The 27,367-nt window shown below is 35.4% G+C and overlaps 1 protein-coding gene across 1 annotated transcript in view; it reads right to left on the bottom strand.

The window, feature by feature from the left end:
* Positions 1 to 7,376: 7,376 nt before the first annotated feature.
* The window catches only part of GABRR3 (gamma-aminobutyric acid type A receptor subunit rho3), a 78,236-nt gene continuing 58,245 nt past the window's right edge, over positions 7,377 to 27,367 (bottom strand). Inside the window, exons 7-9 of the mRNA XM_074302018.1 lie at positions 23,564 to 23,716; positions 12,123 to 12,319; positions 7,377 to 7,685 (exon numbers count right to left, since the gene is read on the bottom strand). Coding sequence (XP_074158119.1) covers positions 7,383 to 7,685; positions 12,123 to 12,319; positions 23,564 to 23,716 — 653 coding nt within the window. The 3' untranslated portion in view covers positions 7,377 to 7,382. The remainder of the gene's footprint in view (positions 7,686 to 12,122; positions 12,320 to 23,563; positions 23,717 to 27,367) is intronic.

Raw genomic sequence — 27,367 nt, 5'->3', positions numbered from 1 at the left:
AAGAAATCTGGAAAATGGAGGATGTTGACTGATTTAAGAAAGGTAAATGAACAAATGGAAACTATGGGAACTCTTCAATCTGGACTTCTATCTCTTACTCAATTGTCTAGAGAATGGCCTCTGTGGGTTATAGACATTAAGGATTGTTTCTATTTTATCCCTCTAGATAAGGAGGTTATGAAAAGATTTGCCTTTTCAGTGCCCAACATTAACTTAGCTGAGCCTTAAAAAAGATATGAATGGACAGTTTTGCCACAGGGAATGAAAAACAGCCCTACTATGTGCCAAATGTATGTTGCTGCTGCTCTTACTCCAGTAAGAAAAACATTTTCCAAAAGTAATGGTATTACATTACATGGATGAGATATTGGAATGTGCACCTGAGGAACAAATGTTAGAGGCATGTCTACAAAAAACCATGGAAACACTAAGGAATTATAAATTGCATATAGCTCCAGAAAAAATTCAAAGACATGCTCCTTTTCAACATTTAGGATATGAAGTGTACCCTAAGTTGCTTACAGTACAAAAACTTTTCCTTAAATGACTTTTAGAAATTGATAGGAGATATTCAATGTATGTGTCCAGTGTTAGGCTTGACTACCTATCAATTGCAACCATTATATGACATTTTAAGGGGAGACAGTGCTTTAAACTCACCATGCCAGCTTACAAAAGAAGCTCAAGAGGCTTTGAGAGAAGTTGAATTGGCTTTATCCAATATGGTTAAAAGAGTCACTCAAATACCCTTGGAAATATCATTTTTTGCTACAAAAAAGGCACACACAGCAGTCCTTCATCAAGGACACCAGTGTGATAGAGTGGGGGAACCTCCCAGAATAAGCAGCACAGTGCTTGTGGCTAGAATTTTATTAAAGGCCATTAAGGAAGCAGTACAATTATCTGAGATAAGACCTGACAAGTTATAAACCTTTTATACCAATGCATAAATTAATGTATGCTATGAAACCATCCAGAATGGCAAATTTTATTGGCCATGGCTCCAAATTTTACACACGGGAATCCATTAAAGATAACCTGACTATTATACCCATCTAAAAGGATAAAAGCTCAAATGAGATGATATTTTTGAAGCACTTAGTATAGTGCTTGGAATATAAATATTTAACAAATGCTTATTTTCTTCCTTCATGGCTGAAGAAAAGACCCCTTAATGGCAGAAGAAAATTAACTAGGGGCCTATGAGCTTCCTCTGCATGCAGTGGTGATTACTTGTATTTTTTTCAATATTTAATGTCAGACACTTATTTTAGAAAAATGGGATATGAATTTTTAAAAATAAATGAACAAATTTCAAATTTGATTGGCCAATACTAGTACTTTAATGTTTCATTCATTCATTTGGACTGTCATATATAAGAAATATGTTTGTCTTAATACTGTGAAAGGACAATGTTTAAGGAAAATACAATTCCGAAAGTTATTGTTAAAAAAGGAGGCAAATTAGAAAAAATTAAAGAACTAACTTCAGAATAACGGGGATAAGATAAGAAAAAATAATGTGGATTTTTAAAATTCCCTATAGCACATTCCTTGTCTTAACTTTGTTTGACTGTAAATGGATACCAATGGAATCAAAATCACACTTAAATCTAGCTGTAGTGAGCACCTTTGCCAATAGGAATTTTCAAAAGATCAGTCTAGTATATATTAATCTGGTACAATATTTTGAAAGCATAATCCAGATAAATTTGTACTACCATCAAATTAAACTTTAAAAATATTAAGGAAAATGTCAAACCACAATTTTTGCTTTAATTTTTTTTTTTGAAGAAGATAACTTGTGATTTTTCTTCTTCTTCTTTTTCTTTTTTTTCTGTAAGGAATCCCAGTTAGGAATTACTCTTCAAAAATGCAGATAGCTGTTATGCAATTTTAGTTATGAGAGTTAGAGTATTTATGTTGATTCAAATTTCAATGGTTTTCTGTAGATGTTAATATCTATAATACTTTTGTATAAATTAGAGATGTTAAAAGTAGGTTGAACATGGATCATCATAAATCTGTCCAGAAAAAGAAATGAGGAGTGTAAGAAAAATAGGATTGGTTTTCACTTCTTCACCTACATATTTAAGTTGCTAGTCTTCTTTATTCATAGGCAAAAACAAGGCCTATTATTAGGAAGGCAAACATAGAAAATTATTTCTATCTCTTTCCATGATGCCCTAAAAAGAACTCCCATCAGTCATTTTGGTTAATTTCACGGACATTCTTTGAAAAGATCACATAGAACAAAAACCCAAGTTAGAAAATGTTTATACTTTCTACTTTATTCTCTTTCTTTAAATCCCCCAACAGGAACACCAGCAGAACACATCACCCAAGCCTAATAAGCACTCTGCTTTGTGTCCAATCTGTTTTATAAAATTACTATCACAGGAAATAGAAGTAACTTCAATTTGGAAATTGAATGTTGATCATTTGAGATTTTCTCCTAAATGAACATTTCTTTAATACCCTGTTGTCCTGATTTAGTTGATTCTACCACAGAAACTAAGGTTTTGATCAAAGGCAATCACAAGCATCATAGGCTAGCTGTATTTCACTTTTCTAGGATAATTGCTTCTTTTTCCCCCCTCTTTTCTTCAAGTCCCTATCCCAGTAAAATCTTCCAAAATTTGATGTGAAATGCAAATATCAGAATTACACTTTACTCATGGAATATCGATGGATCTTCCAAGATTTGCAGGGTGTAACAAATGCACATTAGTTTAGTAATTTAAAAGAAGACAGTGAACTAAGAAGAGCCTTCTGAGTATATTTGAGATAGATATAGGATCCAGGGCCTCCCTTAACATGAAATTCATTCCAGTGAATGTATTCATGACATTGCAGGGTAGAAACTGTTCCACATCTGCCATTCTGAGAAGTGGAAGCTATCTGGTGGATAAATTGACATACTGTCTCTACTGCAAGAAATATGTATATTTTATTTACAGCATTTGAAATAACCAGATCCCTCAGTGGCTATAGAACTTAAGTTGATAAATTAAGTAGAATCAGTGTTTGAATCCAAAATATATAAAAAATATGATTTTCCCCCTAGAAATTTATCTCCCTATGATTTCTTATTGTTAATCAAATTCTCTCCATCTCCATATTATTTTCTATCATTAAGTGTTGGTCCTTGGGGCAGGTGGTTTAGATGGCTCAAAGTGAGTATAAATAGCAATTATTTCTGTTTGACCAGAAATCCTGAGGGTCTTCCTTTCAGACTGAATATTTTTTTGACTAGGTAAAAGAGGCCATTTATTGTCTCATTTCTTATCTAACTTTAGTCATTTTATGGGCATTGGCTGGGAAAGAACTTAAAAAGGCCAAGATCTCCCATTTCATCCAGGGCCATCTCCAATCATCCCCTGAGGTTAAATTTCCCCTATTAATCTGTCCCTGTTTACACTGTCTTGCTGAATTTCTCCTGGGTTAGCTCACCATGATGTTTTGTGGGGTCTTTCCTCTCATCCTCTCCCCCTTGCCTCATGGTGTCTTTCTCCTATATGTATTTAGCCTGCCACAGTGGTGTATTCCCAGCTCATAGTGTATGCCCTTTCTCTTGGTTCATTGTGAGTTCCAGTTATCTTTTTCATTGTTAATTGTTAACACCCCTTTCCTTCCTAAGTGTATGCTTTCCCAAATTTATTTCATATTTACCATTCCTGATGCCTATTTTATCTCTTCATTTTGTCTATAACCTCTTCTCATAAATAAATGTACCTTTTGGCAAAGAGAAAACCCTTGTCAATTCTTCACATGTGAATTGCTATTGAACCTCAACATTTGGTGCCAATTGCAATCCTTAGTCTCATCATTTACTGTCTACCTGAATCTCATGTCTCTCCCTCCCTTCCTTTCTTCCTTCCTTACTTCTTTCCTTCCCCCTTTCCAAACCTCTTTGCCTTCCTCCCTCCCTCTCTTCCCTCTTTTCTTTTTCCCCTTCCATCTCTGCCCTCCCTTCTCTGTCCCTCTCTTCCTCCCCCTCCTTCCCTCTCTTCCTTCCTCCAACCTTTTCTTTCTTCATCGTCTCCCTTTGTCCATATGGGAAATCTTATTCTTACTGTAATGCCTCAGTTTCCTTGAATTGTTCTGCTTCAATTTCCCTGAATTATTCTTCCTCAGTTCCCTGGTGGCAATCCCCCTTTCTGGCCAATAGGACTGAGATAATTAGAACCACTAGCATTCCAAAGAGTCATAAAAGTACAGATAGCTTATCTCAGATATCTTACACCTTGGGCTTAGTGTCTTCTACACTCCCAATTTATCAGAATGTATGATCCTTCTTCATCCCCAACCTGTCAGAACCAAATTTATGGTCTGCTCCTGGAAGTTCCCATTCACCAATGCTCTACACCCCCTCTGTCTTTGTTTCCCTGATCCCTGGATCCCTATAAGAATCCCTGGAATCCCTCACTCCTTGCTGGATACTTTGAGACAACAGTCTAATACAGAGAAGTAGTCCAAGTTCACCATTAATAAAATATTAAAAATCTCTAATCTCTATCTTGTCTTGGTTTCTCCAGCATTACATTACCTGCTGGTACACTGCCCAAAGGAACATAAATTTTGATTCCTGGAATATTGAAAAATATTTTGGGGTTTATGGGCCAGATTTTTTTTCTTCAGAATCCTGTCTTCAAGTCAGATCACTTCTGGTTCTCATTGCAGTCATCCTGATCTTTATCTTGACAAAGGACTCTGATAGCTTTGGAGGAGAGAATGCCTTTGCATAACTCTGCCTCACTTAAATCCAATATACTTGCAAATTATGGTATCACCTTCCTGATGTCATGGTCCTCTTAGGTGTGATTACTGTGATTAAGTCTATTCATCCCTTCTCTTGGCAGTTAGGAAGCTCACTGAAGAGACAGTTGGACCTAGAATCAGGTAGACCAGTTCAAATTTGGCCTCAGATACTTATTAGCCATATGTCCTTGGAAAAGTCAATTAACTTTTATTTGCTTCCATTTCCTCAAATGTAAAAACAAGCTAATAATAATACTTATTTTGTAGATCAAATGAGAATATTTGAAAAACTAGTAGGTGCTTAAAGAATACATGTTCCCTTCCTTTCCTCCCTTCCCTTTGGGGTATTCCTTTTGTACTGTTTCTGCAATAATTTAGACTTTAGGATGATTGTGAAATAAATTGTGAAATAAACTTTGAAAATCTGCAAAAAATGCTTACTACTGGTAAGGAGAGTATAAAAATAGCAACCCAGTATCAAGAGACCCCTGCTAATATTTTACATGAAGTAAGGAGCAAATAAGTAGTAGGGAACAAGGTTCCCAATTGTCAGGTCAAATATCTGGTCATTAGGCAGAAAGTTAATGATCTGAAATACTAGGCTGGGAATACCTCAACTTCACTCTATCCACATGAGCTGGATATGTATTGAGGCTGGGTAGAAAAGAACGTAAAGATGTAATGAAGAAGATTTGAATTTGAGACCTGGGATTTGAGAACATGCCATCCCCCTTGTGGGGAGAAAGAAAGGGTCTAGGAAATATGGATATGCTGTAAGGACCAAAGAATATTTCTGTCCCTCTAACCTTATCCCAGACCCCCTAATTCCCAGGTTTGGCATGGGGTTCCTGCTTTTCCCATTAGGCCCTTTGTTTGTTATTCTTTTGGGCACAGTGTGATTCAGCAGGTTGAATCCAGAGCTGCCCATCCTTGGCAAAGAAAGAAGTTTTGCTTCTCATTCTCTTTCTCTCTCTCTCTCTCTCTCTCTCTCTCTCTCTCTCTCTCTCTCTCTCTCTCTCTCTCTCTCTCTCTCTCCAGATACACACACACACACATACATATATTATACACATTTACATACTCCCTTCTCGACCAACTTGCTTTCTGGAAGCTATAATCCTGCACTTTCCGCTGGCCAAGGCTCAAGGCTGCCAGGAGTCCTGGGTCCTTTGTGGCTGTCTCTACCTCGGCTCTATCACTGTTTGCTCATGCTACTGTAGCTGCTCCTGCTGAATATGTGGGTCATTCTGTGACCTTTCTAGTAATATTGTTTTGGGAGCTGGAAAACTGTACCCTACAGCTGCATTGTCTTGCAGGAATTGCCCCTCGATTTGATTTGCCCACTAAGGTGCTCAACCTCAGTATTGAGGGTTCTAAATTGATAATCACATGACTACCTTTCCTGGGGAGGAGCTGCTCAAGGTCAAGGATAATAGCACCAGTGAGGAGCTGAGCATCGAGTCTAGCCAGCTTCAATGGCCTACTGGCTCAACCAAGATAACATCCAAATGTGACAAGCAAGTGAACCTTTTTTTCTCATCAAATTGTGTCCATAATTTTCAAAGCAGATGAGTGCTAAGGTATTACTACATATAAGATGTACATGTGTGTCTATGTCTATCATCCATTTATCGACAGATACATACCTACACACACACATACACACAATATATACACCTATGTAAAAGCATACACATGTATATACACATACATATACCTACATACTTACATACATATAAACACATTTATACTATATATAAGAATGTACATGTATATACACTGTACATATACATATACCTGCACACCTATATACATACAAACGCATCTATACTATATAATAAGAATGTGTTATATAAGAAGTGAAATAAACTATGAAATTAATCTTCTTCTCTCCAGAGGCTGAAGAATTATGGGGTAGGGCTGGGGAGAGAAGGGGAGAATAGATTATGTTCTATATGTTAGAGCCTATGTTTATGTATTTGTTATTATACTTTTAAAGTTAAGTATTGTTTTGTAAAAGCAGATCCAACTATTAGTGGCTAAAGGGAATTGGAACTCTCCTACATTTGAAAAAACACCATTGGCAGAGACTGGAGCCAATGATAGAGAACTGGACACCCCTAAGGCTCTATAAAGGTACCAGAGAACTCTGGGAGAGTAGTGAAATGTAACATACCTGACCTTCAGGCAATGGAGGCCAGGGTAGTATGTATTGCAGATACTTCCTATGCATGTCTACTCTTCTCATTAATGATATATACTTTATGGGAAAGTGAAATTTAAGTTCATGAGAACATTATTTAATTATTGTTATTTCCTTAAATGTCTTTTCTTTGAATGAAATATGTCCTATTAAAAGTAAATACACCACTGGGGGTTTGTGGACAACAGAATAGAGAGGATTCTGATTAACAAAGAACCTGGGGTAGCTCTTCAGGAGTCCACAAGTGAGAGGGACCCTGGCTACTATAGATACATATCCATTACATATTCCAAATGTAATGTTGGGGCCTCTCCAATCCAGAGGAACTGGAACAACTTCCTCTTTTTCCAATTCTCTTAATTCTCTGGTGAAAGCACAGAGACAGCTGTTACACAACCTGGTTTCTGGTAATCCGTGTTCATACATAAAAGCCCCAATAAAAGAAATTAAATACAATAAACATAGCAGGAAAAACAATCCTAGAATATGTGTCAATGACATGATTGTTCTTAAGAATGATTCTGCCAACATGGCCTTTCAAAGACTTCTTCCTCTTCAGTTGAGCTGAATCAGTGGTGGGGATGCTGGGGTTTTTGCTGTTCACTGAATATTCTTCTGAATGTATAGAAAAGGGGGTCAGGTCAATATCAGTCTCGCTGTCATGGTAACAACCATCAAATGCCATAGCTTGTACTGCCTCAATGTTATATATTCCAGAAATCTGATTAAAAAAAAAAAAAAAAAGAATTACTCTTGTATCATGAATTACAAAATGGAGCAAAAAGATACATGGGGCAGTTTCATGTATAAAAATGACATAGTTTAATCAATAAGTAAAGATTTATTGCCTTAGTGTTTATTTAATTCAACACAATTTTGCTTAATTTAAAGAAATTTGGAATTAAGTAACTTGCGCAGGGTCATACAGCTAGGAAGTGTTATTTAATTTTTTTTTTTAATTTCATTTTTTTCGCTGAGGCAATTGGGCTTATGTGACTTGTCCAGGGTCTCACAGCCAGGAAGTATTAAATGTCTGGGAGAGACAAGGTTTGAACTCAGGTCCTCCTGACTTGAGGGCTGGGGCTTTATCAACACTGTGCCATTTAGCTGCTCCAATTTGCATTCTTTTTAAAGGAATCAATTTCATAGATTTTTGTGTGTGCAATGTAAATATATTTATTATTTATTACCATAGAGCCTCATTTTCCTTCCCATCAAATGGGAATAATTATCATAGCTGATTTTTTTTTCTGCAGAGTTTTTTTGAGAATGCAATGGTCTTTTCTATGGATAATTTTTATGACTTAAAAAAATACTAGCTGAGCTTTCATTATTATCATTTGACAATAATCTAATATCCTGCCAACTTTATTTAATAAATTCTCATTATCTTTCTTACCTCCAAATGAAAGAGTTCTCTCCTTATTCATTTATCAGATTTGTGGATGACATAGAACTGAAAGGGAGAGGAAATTCGCTGGATAATTGAATGAATATTAAAAGAGACCTTGACAAGATGGAATTTAACTGGGATAAATGTTAAATCTTCCACTAGGATTCAAAAAATAAAGCTCACATGTATAACATAGGGGCAACTCAGTTGAACAACATCCTTTGAAAAGTATCTCAGGATTTTAATGTCATTAATACTGAGCTGAATCGTGGATCCTTGGAGGAGACTGGAGTTGGAATTACTGAGCTTGGAATCAAGAAGACTCTTCTTCATGAATTCAAATCTGGCCTCATACACTAGCTGTGTGACCCTGGGCAAGTCCCTCAGTTTCCTCATCTGTAAAATAAACTGGAGAAGAAAATAGCAAATCACTTAAGTATAGTTGTTAAGAAAATGCCAAATGAAATCATGAAGAGTCATGACTCAACAACAACAAATGAGAAGCAAGAAAATTTGACTTTCTCAAAAACTAAATTTGGAAATAAGTAATTTGCCTTTGATAGTCCTTTTCAGTTTCTTCATCCTTTTCCTCTGGTCTCGCATCCCATTCTCTTTACCTAAATCCCTTACTGAAACACCACAACTATACCTGTTGTACTCCTCACTCCCAAGAACTAAATTGTATAAAACCAGCAGTTCCTACTACAAAATGTGCTGTTAATCAGATATAAATATTAAGAATGAAAAAAAAATCCCTATTCTTTTAAGAGCTTACATTCTAATAGAGGCATATCTTCAATATTTATGAAGTTCCTACTATGGACAAAGGCAATGATTTGGACAACAATAATAATACTCTCTTAAGAATAGATGTGTATATTCACTCACATGTATACATGTATGTGTACACACATACATGCCTGAATTAAAACCCGTATTCCCTCATTACAGTTGATCTCAATGCTGGGTTAAATGGAGAGATCTAACTGTCTTAATAATCACTAAGGTATGAATGACTAAAAGCCTAATCTCCCATAAATCTTTGGTTGCTAAAGTTTTAGGTAGTAGAATAAAGTAAAAATTCAGATAGTGTCTGGGAAGGTATTTTTGAGATGAAGTCTAAGAACAGGTTAGCCTTGTCTGTCCCTTCAGCACTCATACTCTTAGTGTCGACATTATCTCTCTATATTCTCAACATCTTACTTTAATTCCAGTTATGGACTTCCACTACAGAGGCAGCTAGGGGTATACTGGCTGCACCTGGGGCCAGGAAGCTGTGAGTTCAAATCTAGTCTCACAGACTTAATAGCTCTGAAACATAGGGCAAATCATTTAATCTCTGTCTACTTCAATTACTTCCTCTGTAAAATGAAGTATTTACCTCTCTGGGTTGCTGAGATGATAATATTTGTAAAATATTGGCAAACCTTTAAATGCTACATAAATGTTAGCTATTGTTATTATTACTTTTATTTTATATTTTAGTATACAAATAAATACAAAGTATTTAGTATATTTCAAGCCCCTAACTTACATTTTAGGGGAAGTTAGGTGACATAGTAGATAGAGCATACTGGACTTGGAATCAGGAGGACTTCAGATATGTCCTCAGACACTTACTATATGACCCTGGGAAAGTTATTTAACCCTATTTGTTTCAGTTTCCTCTTCTGTAAAATGAGCAGGAAAAAGAAATGACAATCCATTCCAGGATCTTTATCAAGAAAATCCCAAATGGGGTTATGAAGATATAGATACAACTGAACACACATCTTGCATTTTAATTATGCATGCCCTTGTCATAACCCTCTCCAATCTTGTAAAATTATAAGTCACCTCAGGTAGGGTTTGCCTTTATATATAGCACAGTGTTTTTGCAAGTCAAAGCCATTTAATGAATTAAGTTGATCTGAATTTGGTTGCATGGTAGTCTGTACTTTGAGTCCGTTATTTTTGTATTTTATGGAAGGATTATGTTGTAATGGATAGTGTACTAGGCTTGGACTCTGATAAACCTGAGTTCAAATATTATCTAAAGATTTTATTAGCTATGTGATCTAGGGAAAGCGAATTAGCCTTTAAGAGATTTTAGTTTCCCCTTTTATAAAATGGGGCTAATAAAACTTACCTAACCTTTCTTACAGAGATATTTATTGTTCAGAAAGTACTGTGAAAACTAAAGTTCTAATGCAACCAAATTTAAAATGCAAGTTACTATTTCCATAATCTCTCTTTAATTTCTGAGTTTACAAATTATTTAAATTATTCTCAACTCCCAACAATCACAAACATGCAGACTAACTTTTTTGGCAATGGAATAGGAAAATGAGAGATGGGGCAGCTGTAACCTATTTGGCATTTCATGGGATATATGTCTTTGTAGCTTCATCACCTTCATTTTTACATGAGCAAAATGAAGCTCAGAGACGTTAGAAGGCTTTTCCATAGTTCTAGGTAACAAGTATAAAAGCTAGGATTTGAAGCTAGGTCCTTTGACTCCAAATGTAGTCTAATTTACTTTATCTTTACTTTACCAAGTAAAGATAAGAAGCAAGAAAATTTGCTATTTAATTTGCCAATTTGCCAAAAAATATAGCCATAGAAAGTGACCATCCATTTTAGTTGAATTTTAGAGAGGATATATGGTCTTTTCCTTTGCAAGCTGGATGATACTGGATAGGTCACTTAAGCTTTCTGTTTCTCTATTTCCTTATCTGTTATTAAAGTCCCCTTTGGATCTGCCTCTTGCAATTTGTGTGATGTTAGGAAGGTCATGCAAGCTTTCTGTTTCTCTGTTTCTTTATCTATTAAAGTCCCTTTTGGATAAGACATCTTTTAAGGTGTTTTCCAGCTGTCTATAACTCTGTGAATTTATTAATTACTATAAAGGGAAAAAGAGATGACATGGTTAATTCAGGCAAAGGGCTTGATTATTCTCCTCTGAGCCCAGGAAAAATTTGATAGCTGTTCTTGAGTCATTTCAGGTATGGTTTGATTTTTTGCGATTTGGGGATTTCTTAGCAAGGATGCTGGAATGTCTTTCCATTGCCTTGTCCAGCTCATTTTACAAATGAGAAAACTGAGGCAAAAAAGATTAACTGACTTAGCCAGATGGGAAGTGTCTGAGCCACATTTGAATTCAGGAAGAGATTCTAGACCCAGTGCTGTATTCAGGCTGCCCCAAATTCAATGGACAGGGCATTAAATCTGCAGTCAGAGGAATTAGTTTCAAATCTCATTTTTGCTTGCTACTTCTGTGATCTTGGGTAAATCATTTAACCCATTCAGTGGCCTCAGTTTCCTCACTAGCAAAATTAGGAGGGGGGACTAAAAGGCCTTTGAGATACTGACCAGTACTTAGTTTATAATTCATTAATTTAAAAATCTTTACCTTCACTATTTCCTCTCCTTTTCTAGTGAACATGAAGTAAACAATAAGTCTTGAGGATAGTGATCTATTAGAAGAATAAAATTGGATGCTCTTCCACTTCTCCAGACCACACTTTAAAAGGTGAACTATTCATAGATGAGGGAAGAATAATCCTCTCTGATCAAACTAGGATGATAAAGGACATCTTAGAGTAATCTCATATCAGTGAAGAGCCTCAGATTTTTGTCCTAATTTAATAAACTTGTATATTGTGAAGGTATCTGAGGGAATAAAGGCTTAGCATGTTAGGTTTGTGATGATGTCAGCTGGTGTTTGGACATGAGATTGAATTAAAAACACACACACACAAGAAAAACAAACATATGAGGCTGTACCTTCCCTCTCTTTTTAAATTGCTTCCTTTCTTCCACTGTGGTGAGATAATTCACTGCTGCATACTCAATGACAGACAGGAACACAAAGAGAAAACTGACCCATAAGTAAATATCCACAGCTTTGATGTAAGACACCTGAGGCATTGAGGCACTGGCTCCAGTGATAACGGTGGACATTGTCAGCACAGTAGTTATACCTGCCAAGTCAAGGAGAATGAATCATAAATCCAGTGAAAATAGATCATGGTATCAGAGCCAACTAGGTGGTACAAGGGATAGAGTGTTGAGCCTGCAGCTAGGAAGAACTGAGTCTGAATGAGTCTTTTGATATTTATTACCTATACAATCCTGGGCAAGGATCTTAACTTCTTCCAGCCTTAATTTTCTTAATTGTAAAATGGGGATAATAATAGACCTGTCCATTTGCAAAATGCCTATCATTACATAAATGATGGTTTCCTTGCTCCTTATCATAGATTCAGGCTGGAAAAGGACTTAGAAATTATCTAGTCATTTTTTCAGAAGAGGAAACTGAGTCAGTGGAAGGTATGGGAACATATTCAAAGTCATAGGTAGTAAGGGGCAATGCCAGTTTCTAAATCCAGGTGCTTTTACCCTAGATTCAACACTTTTCCATAATAAGTAATAATAGAACCTCTTGAACTTTATACTGGATTAACTCAGGCCACCATTTTCTTGTTTATAGCCTAATAATTTTAACATCAAAGCAAACAGCTAAAATAACAAATAAAATAAAAGCTGAAAACAAGGTTGAGCCAATCTTTTTTATTTTTATTTTTTGCTGAGGCAATTGGGGTTAAGTGAATTGCCCAGAGTCACATGGCTAGAAGTATTAATTGTCTGAGGTTGAATTTGAACTCAGGTTTTCCTGACTTCAGGGCTGGTGCTCTATTCATTGTGCCATCTTGCTGCCCCAAATATCTATTTAATTATCTATCTAAATTTTAAAACTTTTTTTTTATTGAGGCACTTAGGGTTAAGTGACTTGTCCAGGATCACACATGTAGGAAATATTAAGGGTTTGAAGGTGGATTTGAACTCAGGACTTCCTGACTCCAGGGCTGACACTCTCTATCCACTGCCATCCAGCTATCCTGTGAACCAATCTCAATCTTAAGTCTTTTTATTTATTAAATCTAAATCTAAGATTTTTTTTCCTCTCTTTACTTATCTCTTATTCTCTTTCTCCATCTTTTCCCCTCATTTCCCTTGATCAGGGATGATTAGCTAGATACTAGAGATGCAGGGATAGTTGCCACAGAGAAGCTGTTCTCAAGTAATTTATTACTAAAGAGTGGGATGGAGGTAGTGGGAGACGCCTACACAAATAACTATGATATGAGTGAGAGTTTGAAAGTGCAAAGGAGGTCAGATAAAGTGCAATAAGAAATTTGAAGGTGGAAAAGTCAGTCCAACTGGGATAGGGGATGTCAGAGAAGATTTGTTTGAGGAAATGGTATCTAGTGTGTGCCATGAAAGAAGGAAAGTGATGAATATGTTATATTAAAGTTTTCAAGGGATAGTGTGAACAAATCTATTAATAAAAAAAGATGTCAGGATGAGAATTTCATTGTTACATAGACTTTATAAAGGGTAGTGGTATGAGATAGAGCCAGCTAAGATGGCTCAGTAGATAGTGTGCTATCTCTGGAGTCAAGGAAGACCTGAATTTAAGTCTGATCTCAGACACTTACCAGCTCTGTTGACTGTTGGAAAGTCACTTAACCTATACTTTACTTAATCCACTGGAGAAAGAAATAGCAAACCACTCCAGAATCTTTTCGGAGAAAACTTCACAGACAGCAATAGAGTTTTATAGTCCATGGGGTTTCAAAGAAACATAACAGAAAATAATATGACATAATACTGAAAAAGTAGATGAGTGAGATTATGTGTGCTGGGGTGTGTGTGTATGTGTGTGTGTGTGAGAGAGAGAGAGAGAGGTGGGGGGGAAGGAAGGGAAAGAGAGAAAGAGATTGGGGAATGAGAACATTATGGGAATTGTGTGAATCACACTGACTCCATCTTGAAACTAAATTTCTGGATCTTGCTCAGTTTCCTTTCTCTTCAGTTATGGGTCTAGTCCAATTTCTGTTTTGCAAAAAAAAAACTGTTCAATTATGGGAATTGTAAGAAAACTTTATTTTATTGTTTGAACCTAATCCTCCATAGCTGGGAACCTAAACTACTTCCACCTATTGTTCTGAGGCCTTTAACTAAGGATCTAGATTGTGCTGACCAGAAACTCAGTCAGATTTGAAGATTAATACAAGGAGTTTTCAGTTCAAGTCGTATGTCTTATCTGAAAACTGATCTTGTACTGGTCAATCAGTTTCTGTTTCCTTATTCTTTTGAATGAACACAGACACTTTGGGAGAAAGACACATTTTTCTGTTTTTTTGGTTGTTGTTTTTTCAGTTTTCTTTACCTGTTCACTCACTCCCAACTTGGAAAGCCTCTAATCTTTCTAACAATTAGAAATCAGATTACCTAATCTTGTATCATGGTTTATGTTCTGAGTTACTAATTTTCTTTTAAGGCATAAAAATATATTTCCCTATATATTTAGGATCCAGTGCCAAGCTGAATGTGCCTGGACCAGATTTTGTTTCCTCACTCATTTCAGTCAATTTATATTTCACAGGAGGAGGGTTTCAAGAGCCAGCACCAATAACATTTTATGAGTAATTACTTGATTAGATTCTGACTAGCATATTTTAAACATATTAACTGTCCATGAAGAAAGTACAAAAGGGGTCTGAAGATTTTTCAAGTAGTGAGGAGCCTTTTCCACTAGTGTGAAACCCAAATAGCAAAATGAACTCTAACTGCACAGACTTAGCATGAATGTCACTAGCTACTAGTCACTCATAATACTTCTGACCCTCAAAACAGTTCTTTGAGATTTCCATTCGTTTAAAGCACATGTTGAATACGAAAGCATTGTTACAAAATCATTGCAGTTTTCCATTTCTTTGCTTCTTCATTTTTTTTTCTCAAAACAAAACCAAACCAAAAAGTAGAACTCCAGGCTCAACTTTTTCATTATCAAGATATGTAAGATCCTTGAAGGCTGCTCTAGGTTCTATTAAGCCATAAAGACTTTTAGTATAGTCTAAGTAATGTGTCTGTTGTCCAAAAATAAGGCCAACTAAATACCTGAGAATTCTAACACCAATCATTTGGCTGCTAGGTGACAGATTCTTTGACCATGGCATTCCAAGAAATAAGTCAAACCAACAAGCATTTGTTAATTCATCTGCCACGTGCCAGATACTGCATTAAATAAAGGAAAAAAATCTATGTGTTATAATAGTAAGCATTTATTTAGCCCTTTAAGATTTGCTAAGTACTCCACCAGTTCTTTTATTTTGCCTTCACAATAACCCTGATAGCTAAGTGCTATTATTATGCTGAGTCTAAAAGAAAGTTAAGTGACTTTTATATAAAAACAAGTATCTGGTACATGGCCATGATGGTTTTCTCCAGGTATTTTCCACTATCATGCTGTGAGTAGAGGAAAAAGGAAACTGAGCAACATCCCAGTATCTATTAGTGTCTGGTTTTTAGATAGGAATAACCATTACAGGGCAATTTTTTTTGCCTTTTGCTTCATAGTGTTTTGTTATAGGCCCAAACTCCAAAACAAGGATTCTTACAAGGTGTTAAGTCAGTGGAATTGATTAGACAATGGTTATCTAGTTTAGCATGGTGCTTAATAGTTCTCTAAGTTCAGTGTGATTGATTTAATCTTACAACAAATAATGGTTTCTTAGTGATATAATAATTGGTTCATACTCAGTATAGAGCATATAAACTGAGACAAACTCAGCCAAAAGACTGAGAGACTGATTCATTCATCCCATCCCATAGCACTATGGTGGCAGGGCTCTCCTCCTTAGCTTCTCCACTGAAACCAAGTCCCCCTGAAGACCACGAGAAAGCTAGCTGAACACATGGAGAAAGACAATAAAGACTTTTGGATTTTAACACCTGGCTATTCTTGTGGTGATTACTGAACTGAAGTGAAGGCTGCCCAGAGACCTCCAGAAAACCAAACAAGAACATTATAGTGTTTGATACACATTCTCACACAGACACACACAGATACACAAACATACATTCACAGAGTTTTGTTTTTTGCCTAAATCTGTGATTTCAGGGGTGAAAGGAGCTTAAAGGGAGGAAAGTTCTTCTGTTAATATGGTCAATACCTACTCATAACATAAGAGTTCTAGAGAGCCTCCTGAGAACATTGAGAGGCTAAAAGACTCTCTGTATTACTCAGTATTTATTAAGGGCAGGATTTGAAGCTAGCCTTCTTAATTTCAAGGACTATTTTGGAATTATTCTCTCTCTCTTCTTAGTTTTTAATAGCCAGGATTTCAGTGGGGAGATTCTAAAGTCCAGGAGATTCACAAGTCTAAAGGAAAAGCCTGTTCATGGACTTCCAGGAGATTCAGAACTAGGATTGACTTCCGGGAGATTCACAAGGCAGAAACCCACAATCCCACACTCTTGGAGATTCAGAGTCAAGATTCATTCCCACTTCAACCTTAGTGCTGGCTAGAGATACCGGGACAAGAGTTCTTGGGAACCAAAGAGAGAGTTCTAAGAAAGCTAACAGGGCCCAGGAAAAGTTCAGGATTTTGAAGGACACAATAAAGGATCTGGACTTTAAGCCCTGGCTGCATTTTGGGATTATTGAACTGAACTGAAACTAAGGCTGCTTCCAGAAGCTCCCCAAGAAATCTGCTCTTAAGAGAACAATTACGTTTTAGAAAAACAGAATATAATTCTCAGTAGGCAAATGAATGATTTACAATTCAATGTCAGAGAAGTCTTGTCTCATGTTCTAAATTAATGAAAGTTGGTACCCCCAAAATTGCATATTTACACCCCCCAGAAATCAATGTATTTGCAGCCATTTTCTTTTATAAGGTTACTTAAATCAACTCATTGACTTTGGCTTACATTTATATATTTATTTTGAATCTGCATTCAAAGCCCTAACCCCCCTCCCTCTTTTTAAAAGTAAAATAAAAATGAATTAGGTGAACAGGAAGGAGAGAATAGGGGGAGAAGGGGAGAAGTGATCATGCTCAAAAATAATGAATTATAAGAACACTCATATATAAATTCCTAGAGCAATAGGTCTAGGGTTTGAGAACATTATAGCTCTATTAGACATACTTGTGGGTCTCTAGCCACTTCTTAGAGATATATTAATCTTAAAAAAGTATTCCTATCAAAACCATTGGAATTAATCTCCCATCAAAAGAGTTTTGAATGATTTATACTGACCATTTACTGAAGAAATGTTTTCTCTTGGGATCAGAAGCTTCTTTTCCCATCCACTGACAATACTACAGCTGGAATAATACTAATAAAATGTTTTTGGTAAAAATGTTTCATAAAAGTCAAGTCTTTTGGGTCATAGCTTTGTTTTCTCTAGTAGATGGAGTATTAGAATCAAGAAGATTTGGATTCTAATCCTACCTCTGGCATTTCCTAGCATATCAGCATAGTCAAGTCACAATTTTCTGTGTCTTGGTTTCCATCTCTGTAAAATAGTATAATAATGCCTGTAAGTACTTACTTCACAAAGTTATTGTGAGATGCAAATAAGAGAATGTATGAAATGCATTTTGCAAATTTTAAAGAGCTAGTAGTCAGTTACCATTTTGTAGTTGCTGCTGCTACTACTTATGAGGTCCTGGATCATTAGGTGGGAGTTGTCAGAGAAAGCCTCAAATACTACTAAGATTACTCCCTGAGGCAAGCAAGGCAAAGGCACTGATAGAGATCATTTCAGTCTTATAGTCCCACCCATTGTGGAAGTCTTGGGTAATTCTACCTTACTGTATCTAATCAGAAAGCCAAATTATATCAAACCCAACAGGATGAATTTCCTTTATAACTCTGTCCATAGCCTGAGCCATCTTTGCTTGAATCCTTTTTGGGTTAGCTTGTCACAGCATTCTGCCTTATGCTTTCTTTTTCCCCATCCCTTCCCCCATACCTCATGGTGTTTTTCTCCTTATAGCTAACTAACTCTTTTAAGATGTTAAATCAGTCAGTGGCATATTCCCTTTCTTCTGATACATTGTGAATTCCACTAAAGAACTTGTCTTTTCCATTGTCAACTATATGCTTTCCCAAATCTATTTCATATTTGCCATTCCTGCTATTTTACCTCTTCATTTTGTTTTTAACCCCTCTCATTTTAGGATTCTTGTGGCAAAGGTGCTGGGATGATTTGCCATTTCCTTCTCTAGGTCATTTTTTAAAGGAGGAAACTGAGATAAATAGGGTTAATTATCTTGCCCAGGGTCACATAGCTGATAAGTATCTGAGGCCAGATTTGATCTCTGGAGGAGGAGCCTTTCTGACTCTAAGGCCAGCATTCTATCTACAACTACTTTACTACCACTACTATCACCATCACTGTTGCCACATTATTAAAGATCTTTAGTTTATTTTCCACACTTTTAATTAGGATTTTTTTTTGTTCTCTTGAGATTGCCATGTATTACTTGGAAATGAAAGTGAATAAAGAAAATGAAGTGCAAAAAAGTACACAAGCTTTCTTTAGTCATACAGAATTCAGATGGCCCAATTCAGAAGGCCTGGAAGTGACTGTATAGTGACAAGGCACAGCAGTATTTCCCAGCCCATTACCTCTGAGAGCAAATAGAAACACTTCCATTTGGCATTTAAAGCTCTTTACAGAATGAGCTTCAACCTGTCTTTCCAGTCTTATAATTCATTTTCCTTTACATATTTTATGACTTAGTCAGACTTGCTTTTCTGTTGCTCACATATGATACTCCATTTCCCATTTCAGTATTTTTGCTCCACCTGTTCTAGTTGATTGACTGGTAAAAACATTTACAATTATCCCTTTCGCAGCATGGGGTTTAAAGGCACAGTACCCCTTATCCCCATGACCTGGAAAATCTGCGTAAAAATTTTTGGTCCTCCCTTTGTACTAGAGAAGCCTGAATTATTATGGTAGTAAAAGATAAACTATATTGATTTTATACAATACTATACATATATTTTATGCATTTTTGAGTTTCTAAACTTTTTCTATGTCATCAAATGGCCTTTACATATTATCTCTGGCTTCTACAAAACTCGCCCTAAATTCCTGGCCTGTGATATATCAAAACCACAAGGGAAAGAAAGTCACGATGTGAAAGGAATAACTACTTTTTTTTTTTTTAACCTCAGATCACTCTGCTTTTTATAAGCTTCAGTCTAATAAGTCTCTCTCAAAGAGGGACAAGGCCAAGAGGAAATGTGGGATATAGAGGAAGCAGAATTAAAAGCAATAAGTTGATTTTTAAGTTTACAAGGTTTCAGGAAATAAAGATCTTTGGTAGAAAAAGCTTTCTGGCCTGATAAAAATTTGTTCTAGTCTATTGTTTGTTAGCTGGAAAAATAACTCTGATTATCCACTTGCCCCAAATATTTGCTTTGACCATAGATAGGTCTTATTACAGGAAAAAACAAAACAGAACAAATACTCACTTCTTACCTTGAAATGAATATAAACTTTTCCCCTTCTAGTTGGAAGGAAGGGAAGGCCATACATGTATGTGGAAGAGAAAGTGAGCTAGACATCTTTCTCTTATCTCTCCAGAATCCTATATCTTTCTGCCCACAAAGGGGTTACCCAAAAGCTTATTGAATATCTGCCTATAATTGGGTTTATTGACTCCTTTCTTTGTAAATAAAAAATCTAGCTCTAGTTTTCTAGATATCTCTTCCAATCACAAATATAACTAGATGGGGGAGATGTGAGTTGGATGCCAGTTGAGGGAAAAAATGGCATTGATGTTAGCAGGGTTACATGCATTAATTTGCGAATGGCTGCAGATTGAAAAATTTCTATTTCTATATTGTGTACAACCAAGACCTGGTTCATACCCCTTTGGTCGTTATTGTGGAGCAGTGGACTGAGAACTGGGCATAGACTCAAAAAGACATGAATTCAAACCATCCTCAGGCACGTATTAACTATGTGACCCTGAGCAAGTTTCTTAACCTGTTTGCCTCAGTTTCCTCATCTGTAAAATACCTTCCAGTACTGTTGTGAGAATCAAATAAGATAATTATCATGTACCTACTGTAGTTCCTAGCACATAGTAAGTGATGATGATGATGATGTCCTAACCCAATAAACCAGTTGACAGAACAGTGTACCTTGTATTGCTAGGTTAGGAAATATAATCCTTCCCTAAATCGGAAGGATATTTAGACTAACAAATTCATAGATTTACAGTTGATCTTGTTCAATCCTATGATTTTTTACAGAGAAGAAATTTGCCGTTCTAGGGGGTTAAATGACTTGCTCAGGATAAGAATTTAAAACATCCCTAAGCAATTGTCAGATAGTCCAGAAGCCTTACACATAGGTGTGGCTAGAAGAATATAATTCCAAATTAAATTATAACAGTTCTTTTTACTACCTATTTATGATGTAGTAGCTTAAAATATGTTGTTTTCAGGAAAGAAATTGGGGCAGCTAGATAGTACAGTGGATAGAGCAATGGTTATGGAATCAGGAGAACTTGAGTTGAAATCTGGTCTCAGACACTAACTATTTGACCCTGGACAAGTCATTTTGCCAAAGAAAAGACCTTTATTCCTTAGGATTAGGGATATTGTTAGACTAGAGAATCAGGAAGACTTGCATTCATATTCAGCCAGATACTTATTGGCTTTGTTACCCTGTTTATAAACCTTAACCTCTTTTCATTTCAGTTTCCTCATTTGTGAAATGGAATACTAGATAATATTTGTAAAGCACTTAGCCCAGTGCTTAGCATATAGTAGTCATTATATAAATATTTCCCATTTCATTTCCCCTTCCTCCTTGTTCCTTCCTTATGAAGACTTATCACAGCTTCCCTATGAATTAGGGGGTGGTCTTTAAGACTTTTGGCAAATTTATTCCATTAAATTTATTCCATTAAAGCCAAAGAGTCTTTGGAAATTTAGCTTAGCTGTTTCTCAGATAGAGGACATGGGCATATAGTTTATTGTTGGGTCTATCCTGGAAGCCAGCAATCTAGTGAGGTCTGCCAGAGCTTGTTCTCTGAGGTGTAGCCTTTAAGGACCTAGGATCAATGAAGTATTAGATTACTTCTGTAGTAAAGGAATAATAATAATAATAATCATAGGGGCAGCTAGGTGGTGCAGTGGATAGAGCACCAGCCTTGAATTCAGGAGGACCAGAGTTCAAATCTGGTCTCAGATACTTAACACTTCCTAGCTGTGTGACCCTGGGCAAGTCACTTAACCCCAGCCTAAAAAAATAATAAATAAAATAATAATAATAATAATGATACCATCATACCTCATTTTATTGTGCTTTACAGATAGTGTGTTTTTTACAAATTGAAGATTTATGGAAGCCCTACATCAAGCAAGTCTATGGGCACCATTTTTCGAACAGCATGTGCTCACATCATGGCTCTTGGGTCACATTTTGGCAATTTTCACAGCATTTCATACTTTTTTTTCTATTATGGTAATCTGTGATCATTGATGTTACTATTGTAATTATTTTTGGGCATCATGTATCACACCCATAAAAGAAGGTGAACTTAATAAATAAATGTTGGACTGCTCCACCAATTTGCTACTCTCTATCTCTCTCTCACTCCTCGGGCTTCCCTATTCCCTTAGACAAAACAATATTGAAATTGGGCCAATTAATAATCCTACAATGGCCTCTAGGTTTTCAAGTGAAATGAAGAGTCCACCAATGAGGGCTTGTTGTCTTATTTTTAAGAAATTGACTCATCCATCCTAACTTTTAATAACTATTATCATGATTAGTGAGCAGCCATCAGTATTGTAGCAAGATCTTCCACATGTGAAAAGATTACAACTCACTGAAATCTCAGATAATGGTTAACATTTTTTTTTAGCAGTAAAGTAAGGTATATACATTATTTTCTTTAGAAATAGAACTAATGTACACTTAATAGACTGCATTGTAGTATAAATATAACTTTTATATGCACTGGAAAACAAAAAATTCAATATTAATTTTATTACTGTGATCTGGAATTGAACCCCATAATATTGCCAAGATATGACTGTATAATGTAGTAATATTTTGAAAGATACCTATAATTTATGAATGTTTGACTTATATGTCACCCTTTCTGGCATAAATTAGATGCTGATTATAATAATTATGAAACACTTGTTTTAGTATGCTTAAGGCTATTATATATGAAAAATAACTGTTACAATGTAAACAGTACTGGATTCTGAAAGATTTAACTTTGAAACTTGGCTCTTCTATTTACTGTTTATCCATCCCATCTTGGGCAAATTATTTAACCATTCTGGGTCTTAATTGTTTCATCTGTGCATTATAAAATGAGAAGAATTTGATTAGATGATTTCTGAACTTCCTTTTAGTTATTACTTGTGTGATCTTAGGATCTACTCCTGATTTCTCAGATACATGAATGACAATGAATTTTAGTTTTTATCTTTCTCATAATTTGATATGTTTAAGAGTAGCAAGTAGCACAGAATAATCATTTGTCTATATATTCTGCTCTAAGAATTACTGAAAAGGAAAAAGATAAAAGTTAGGCTTGCCAAAGCTAAATATAACCTATTTCAGTGGTGTCAAGGGTTAGTTATGACTGATTTTATGGGGATAACTCAGTATATAACACGTCTCTGCTACCCTAGTACTTCACACAGAGCTTTCATACCTCTTCTAGTCAGAGTATCAGCCCCTTCTCCTTTCCACCCATAACCTGAATTCTTCTCTTGGATCCCTTGGCTTGATAAATGAAATTCAATATAATCTTTTTGAGGCTCAGACATCTTCCTAGCCAATAGGCTATTCAATGCTATGTGATTTCATTTGTCCCTTTCTCCCTTTCTAGTTTTTTTTTTTTTACTTGTTTTATCTTCTTCCATTAGTCTTCTTGAGGTAGGGACTAGTTTGCTTTCTGGTATTTATATTTCTAGCAATTAGCACAATGTATGGAAAACTTAATATATGCATTTGCTCTCTGTCTTTCTCTCTCCCTATCTCTGTCTGTCTCTCTTTTTCTTTTTCTCTGTGTGTCTCTCTCCCTCCCCTTTCTTTTTGCTCCCTTTCCCTCCATTGTATGTGTGAACATATGTGCATATACATGCATATGCATATAAATAAATAAACAAAGGAATAAACAAATAAGTAAAAGCATCTTCAAATCTCTCATCTTTTGTAGCTAATGGCTGATTTCAATCTCAATCAGTCTAATGATACAGTCACTGTCTAGAGCAAGGAATCACACAGAAACATTTATACAATCTCTACATTTTACTTCAAATCACTATTCTCAATTGCCTATCCAATTATTAACATTGTACAAAGATTCATGAAGATTTACCCAATGAAAGTCTGGCAGGAACAGCTCGTCTATCAATCCAAAATGAAACCCATGACAGCATCACCATAAGCATGGCTGGGAAATAGGATTTCAGGACAAAAAAGAAAATATGCCTCCTTAGCACAAAGTTAATGAAAAGTCTGTTGTACCAACCTGTTGGGAAAAGGTTAAGAATTTTCATTAGTGCAAATACCTATCTTTATATCCATCCTCACAATTATCAATCAAGTATTTAGTAAGTGCTTACCATATGCCAGTATCTGTCATAGGAGCCAAGGAAACAAATACACCTAATAAAAAACTTCTAATTGCAATGAGTTTACATTCAAGTTACAGGAAACAAAACTTACTAATATAATCAGGAACACAGTAAGTTATTTCCAGGAAGCAAATGCTTAATTGAATAAGTGAAAGTATGATTGTTTTAATTTTAGGTCAAATTATTTCAAGGAATTTTGCTACTATAATTCAAACAGTATTCTGTAAGTTGTCCTTTGAAGACAATCCTTAGTGATTCTTCATAATTAAACTTCTTCAAAAATATTTTCAAGTTTTCTACAAACAAACGGCTTGTTTCAAATACTTCAGTGTAACTATTGGACATGGGCAATCCAAGTTTAACCTAGAATGCCTTTGTTCTTAGTGTTTCTTCTTCAATTCTTATCCAATGCTCAGCTCAATTGTCCCTTAATTTTTTCCCTCTCTGTTTTTAATAGTATTTGTCATTTCTGAATGGTGGCATCACTTTTTACCCTTCTAATTGCATTTCCACTTTTCACCTCGTATTAGAACTATATAAATTTATATGTCTTTCAATAGATTATAAATTCTTGCTTGTATTCTTAGTACCCAGCACCTAGTAAAGTGCCTGGAACATAGTGGGAATTTATTAAGCTCTTGTTGATTGAGAGCAGGCAATATTTGTAAATTTGTAAATTAACACAATGCCTGCATAGGAGCTTAATGAATGCTTATTCCTTTTCCTCACTCCATTGTATTCTCCCAACAATTTTTAGCATGATATTTTAACCACCAATCAAAAATCATTAAATGATTATTCTCGGTGAATGAAATCCAATATTTCCATTGGTCAGTAAGTTAATGATAGCAAAAGTATTGTTCTACTATGTGCCAGACATTCTACCAAATGCTGACTTGCTTGAAGTGAAATTATTGAGAAGTAGTAGTAATTTCCAAAGTAACTTCTTCTGTGACTTCATTGCTTCTTAGTAATCCTACTCTGAATTATTTTGTCTCTCTAGGTAATTGCTTCACAGCAACTTTATCAACCCTTTGCTTTTTGCTTTAAGCCTTCAAAAACAACTCTGTACTCCTAGATGATTTCTTTATCCATTAAATGAAATTATATTTGTACCAAACCATTAGCACAGTGTGTGACAATAGTAGGTGCTATATAAATACTCATTCCCTCCTTCTTCTTCACTGAGAAACTTGAAGTCATAAAACTATATGGCTTTCATAGTGGCTAGAAACTGGAAAATGAATGGATGTCCATCAATTGGAGAATGGTTGGGTAAATTATGGTATACGAATGTTATGGAATATTATTGTTTTGTAAGAAATGACCAACAGGAGGAATACAGAGAGGCTTGGAGAGACTTACATCAACTGATGCTGAGTGAAATGAGCAGAACTAGGAAATCATTATACACTTCAACAATGATACTGTATGAGGATGTATTCTGATGGAAGTGGATATCTTCAACATAGAGAAGAGCTAATCCAATTCCAATTGATCAATGATGGACAGAATCAGCTACATCCAGAAAAGGAACACTGGGAAATGAGTGTAAACTGTGAGCATTTTTTTTGTTTGTTTTTCTTCCCAGATTATTTTTACGTTCCGAATACAATTCTTCCTTTGCAACAACAACAAAATTCGGTTCTGCACATATATATTGTACCTAGGATATACTATAAAATATTTAATATGTATGAGAATGCCTGCCATCTAGGGGAGGGGATGGAAGGAAGCAGGGAAAAATTCGGAACAGAAGGGAGTAAAGGGATAATGTTGTAAAAAAAAACCCAAAAAATTACCTATGCATATGTACTTTAAAAAAAAAGTTATAATTATAAAATTAATTAAAAAAAAAAGAAAAAATATATATTTTTTCTAACCAAAAAAAAAAAAAAACAACAACAACAACAAAAAAAACCAAAACTATATGGCTTTCCTTAGCTTGTTTCTATTTCTAAAAGTTTTTCAGCATCATCACCCATTTTCTCTTCATTCCTTTCTGTCCCAGAGAAAAAGCTATCCCTAAAAATTTAATTCTCTTATGATATTTGTGATCCTGTTCATTCTTATTACCATACCTCCAGATCCTGGTTTTAACAGTCATCCCCTATCACATATTTTCAATCTTTCCTTTACTACTACTACTATTGTTTTTTTTTACACTTATCTAAAAGCAGGCTCATGTCTCTCAAGTCCTAAAAAAAGGACTCTCTTCTGTCCTTCCAATTCATATTACATCTTATCTCCCTTCGCAGGCAAGAAATCTATATACAATTGTAATGGCTGGGCTACTTACTCTCTGGTGGGCATTGGGATCAGTCTGAGGCCTTGGGCTTAGTGAGTGAAGTGAAGGAGGCAGGAGAGCAGACATGTGGCTGGTCAGCTCGCTACACCCAATGTCTCCACTTCATCACTACATACTTCATCCTCAATAATTTGAAATTTGATTTGTAGCTATACAAACCATCAGTACTAAATAGATGGAAGAAATTGAAGATTATTAAAAAAGCTCTGAAATTTCCCAAGGATAATACATTCTATTCTCTTCTATTTAATTCTGTGGTCAACTCATTGTCCATTTGTGCGGATGGCAGAAGATATAAGATGGAGAAATAAACTCATGTAATAGGTTCCATGATATAAATGATAGATATTTTTATATACTTGATTTTTTCCCATATAGATGGTAGTCCAAACTTTCTAGTGTAGTAACATATAGCTTATTATTGGAAGTTCTACAATGTGCCAGAGCCTAATATCATTAGCAAATAGGAGGGACTGAAGAATCTCAGCATCTGTAAGTATCATACAATTCTAGAGAGACAGATTTAGAATTGAAAGGGACCTGAAAGGTAATCTTATTTAACCTTCTTCATTTTATATACAGAGACTGAGGTACAGGGAGGTTGAATAATCTGCCCAAGGTCATACTAATCATTAAGATCTAAAGCAGGATTGGAACTCTTTGAGGAATCTAATCTACAACAAATCCTTCCTTTTAAGCTCCTCAAATACAGTTATATTTGTTGTTATATCTCTAAATTATTCAATCTTGAATAATTTTGATGTGTGAATAGGAGACACTTTATTAGATATTTAATAGATAGTCTAATAGGAATATTAAGTAGGATCAAATCAGTGAAAATACTGACTTGGAATACAAATATTCAATCATTCAGCAGTTGTGTGGAAAGGGAGAAGTATTTATTTAGCTCCTAATTAAGACAGAACTGTCATACATCTGAGAGCCACAGATTTCTAAAAATTCTTTACAGAATAGTTAAGCAAATCTAGTATCAATATAAAATCTTATTTTCTTTTTCTTTTCTTTTACTTTTTGCTTTTCTTCTACATTTTATAAATGAAGTCCAAGTCAGGATTCAAACTATACTATTATATATGTATTATAACTGTTACAGAAACAACAGGAATAGACTGAGTGATGGATTAGGAATCATAAAGACCTGAATTTAAATCCCACTGCAGACACTAACTTGAAATGTAACCTGGAGAAAGTTTCAATTTCTCATGCATCTACAAGC

This window comes from Sminthopsis crassicaudata, chromosome 3, assembly GCF_048593235.1.
Source record: "Sminthopsis crassicaudata isolate SCR6 chromosome 3, ASM4859323v1, whole genome shotgun sequence".
Taxonomy (NCBI): domain Eukaryota; kingdom Metazoa; phylum Chordata; class Mammalia; order Dasyuromorphia; family Dasyuridae; genus Sminthopsis; species Sminthopsis crassicaudata.
Note: the sequence above shows the minus strand (reverse complement) of the source record. Positions and strands in the feature narration are given on the sequence as shown.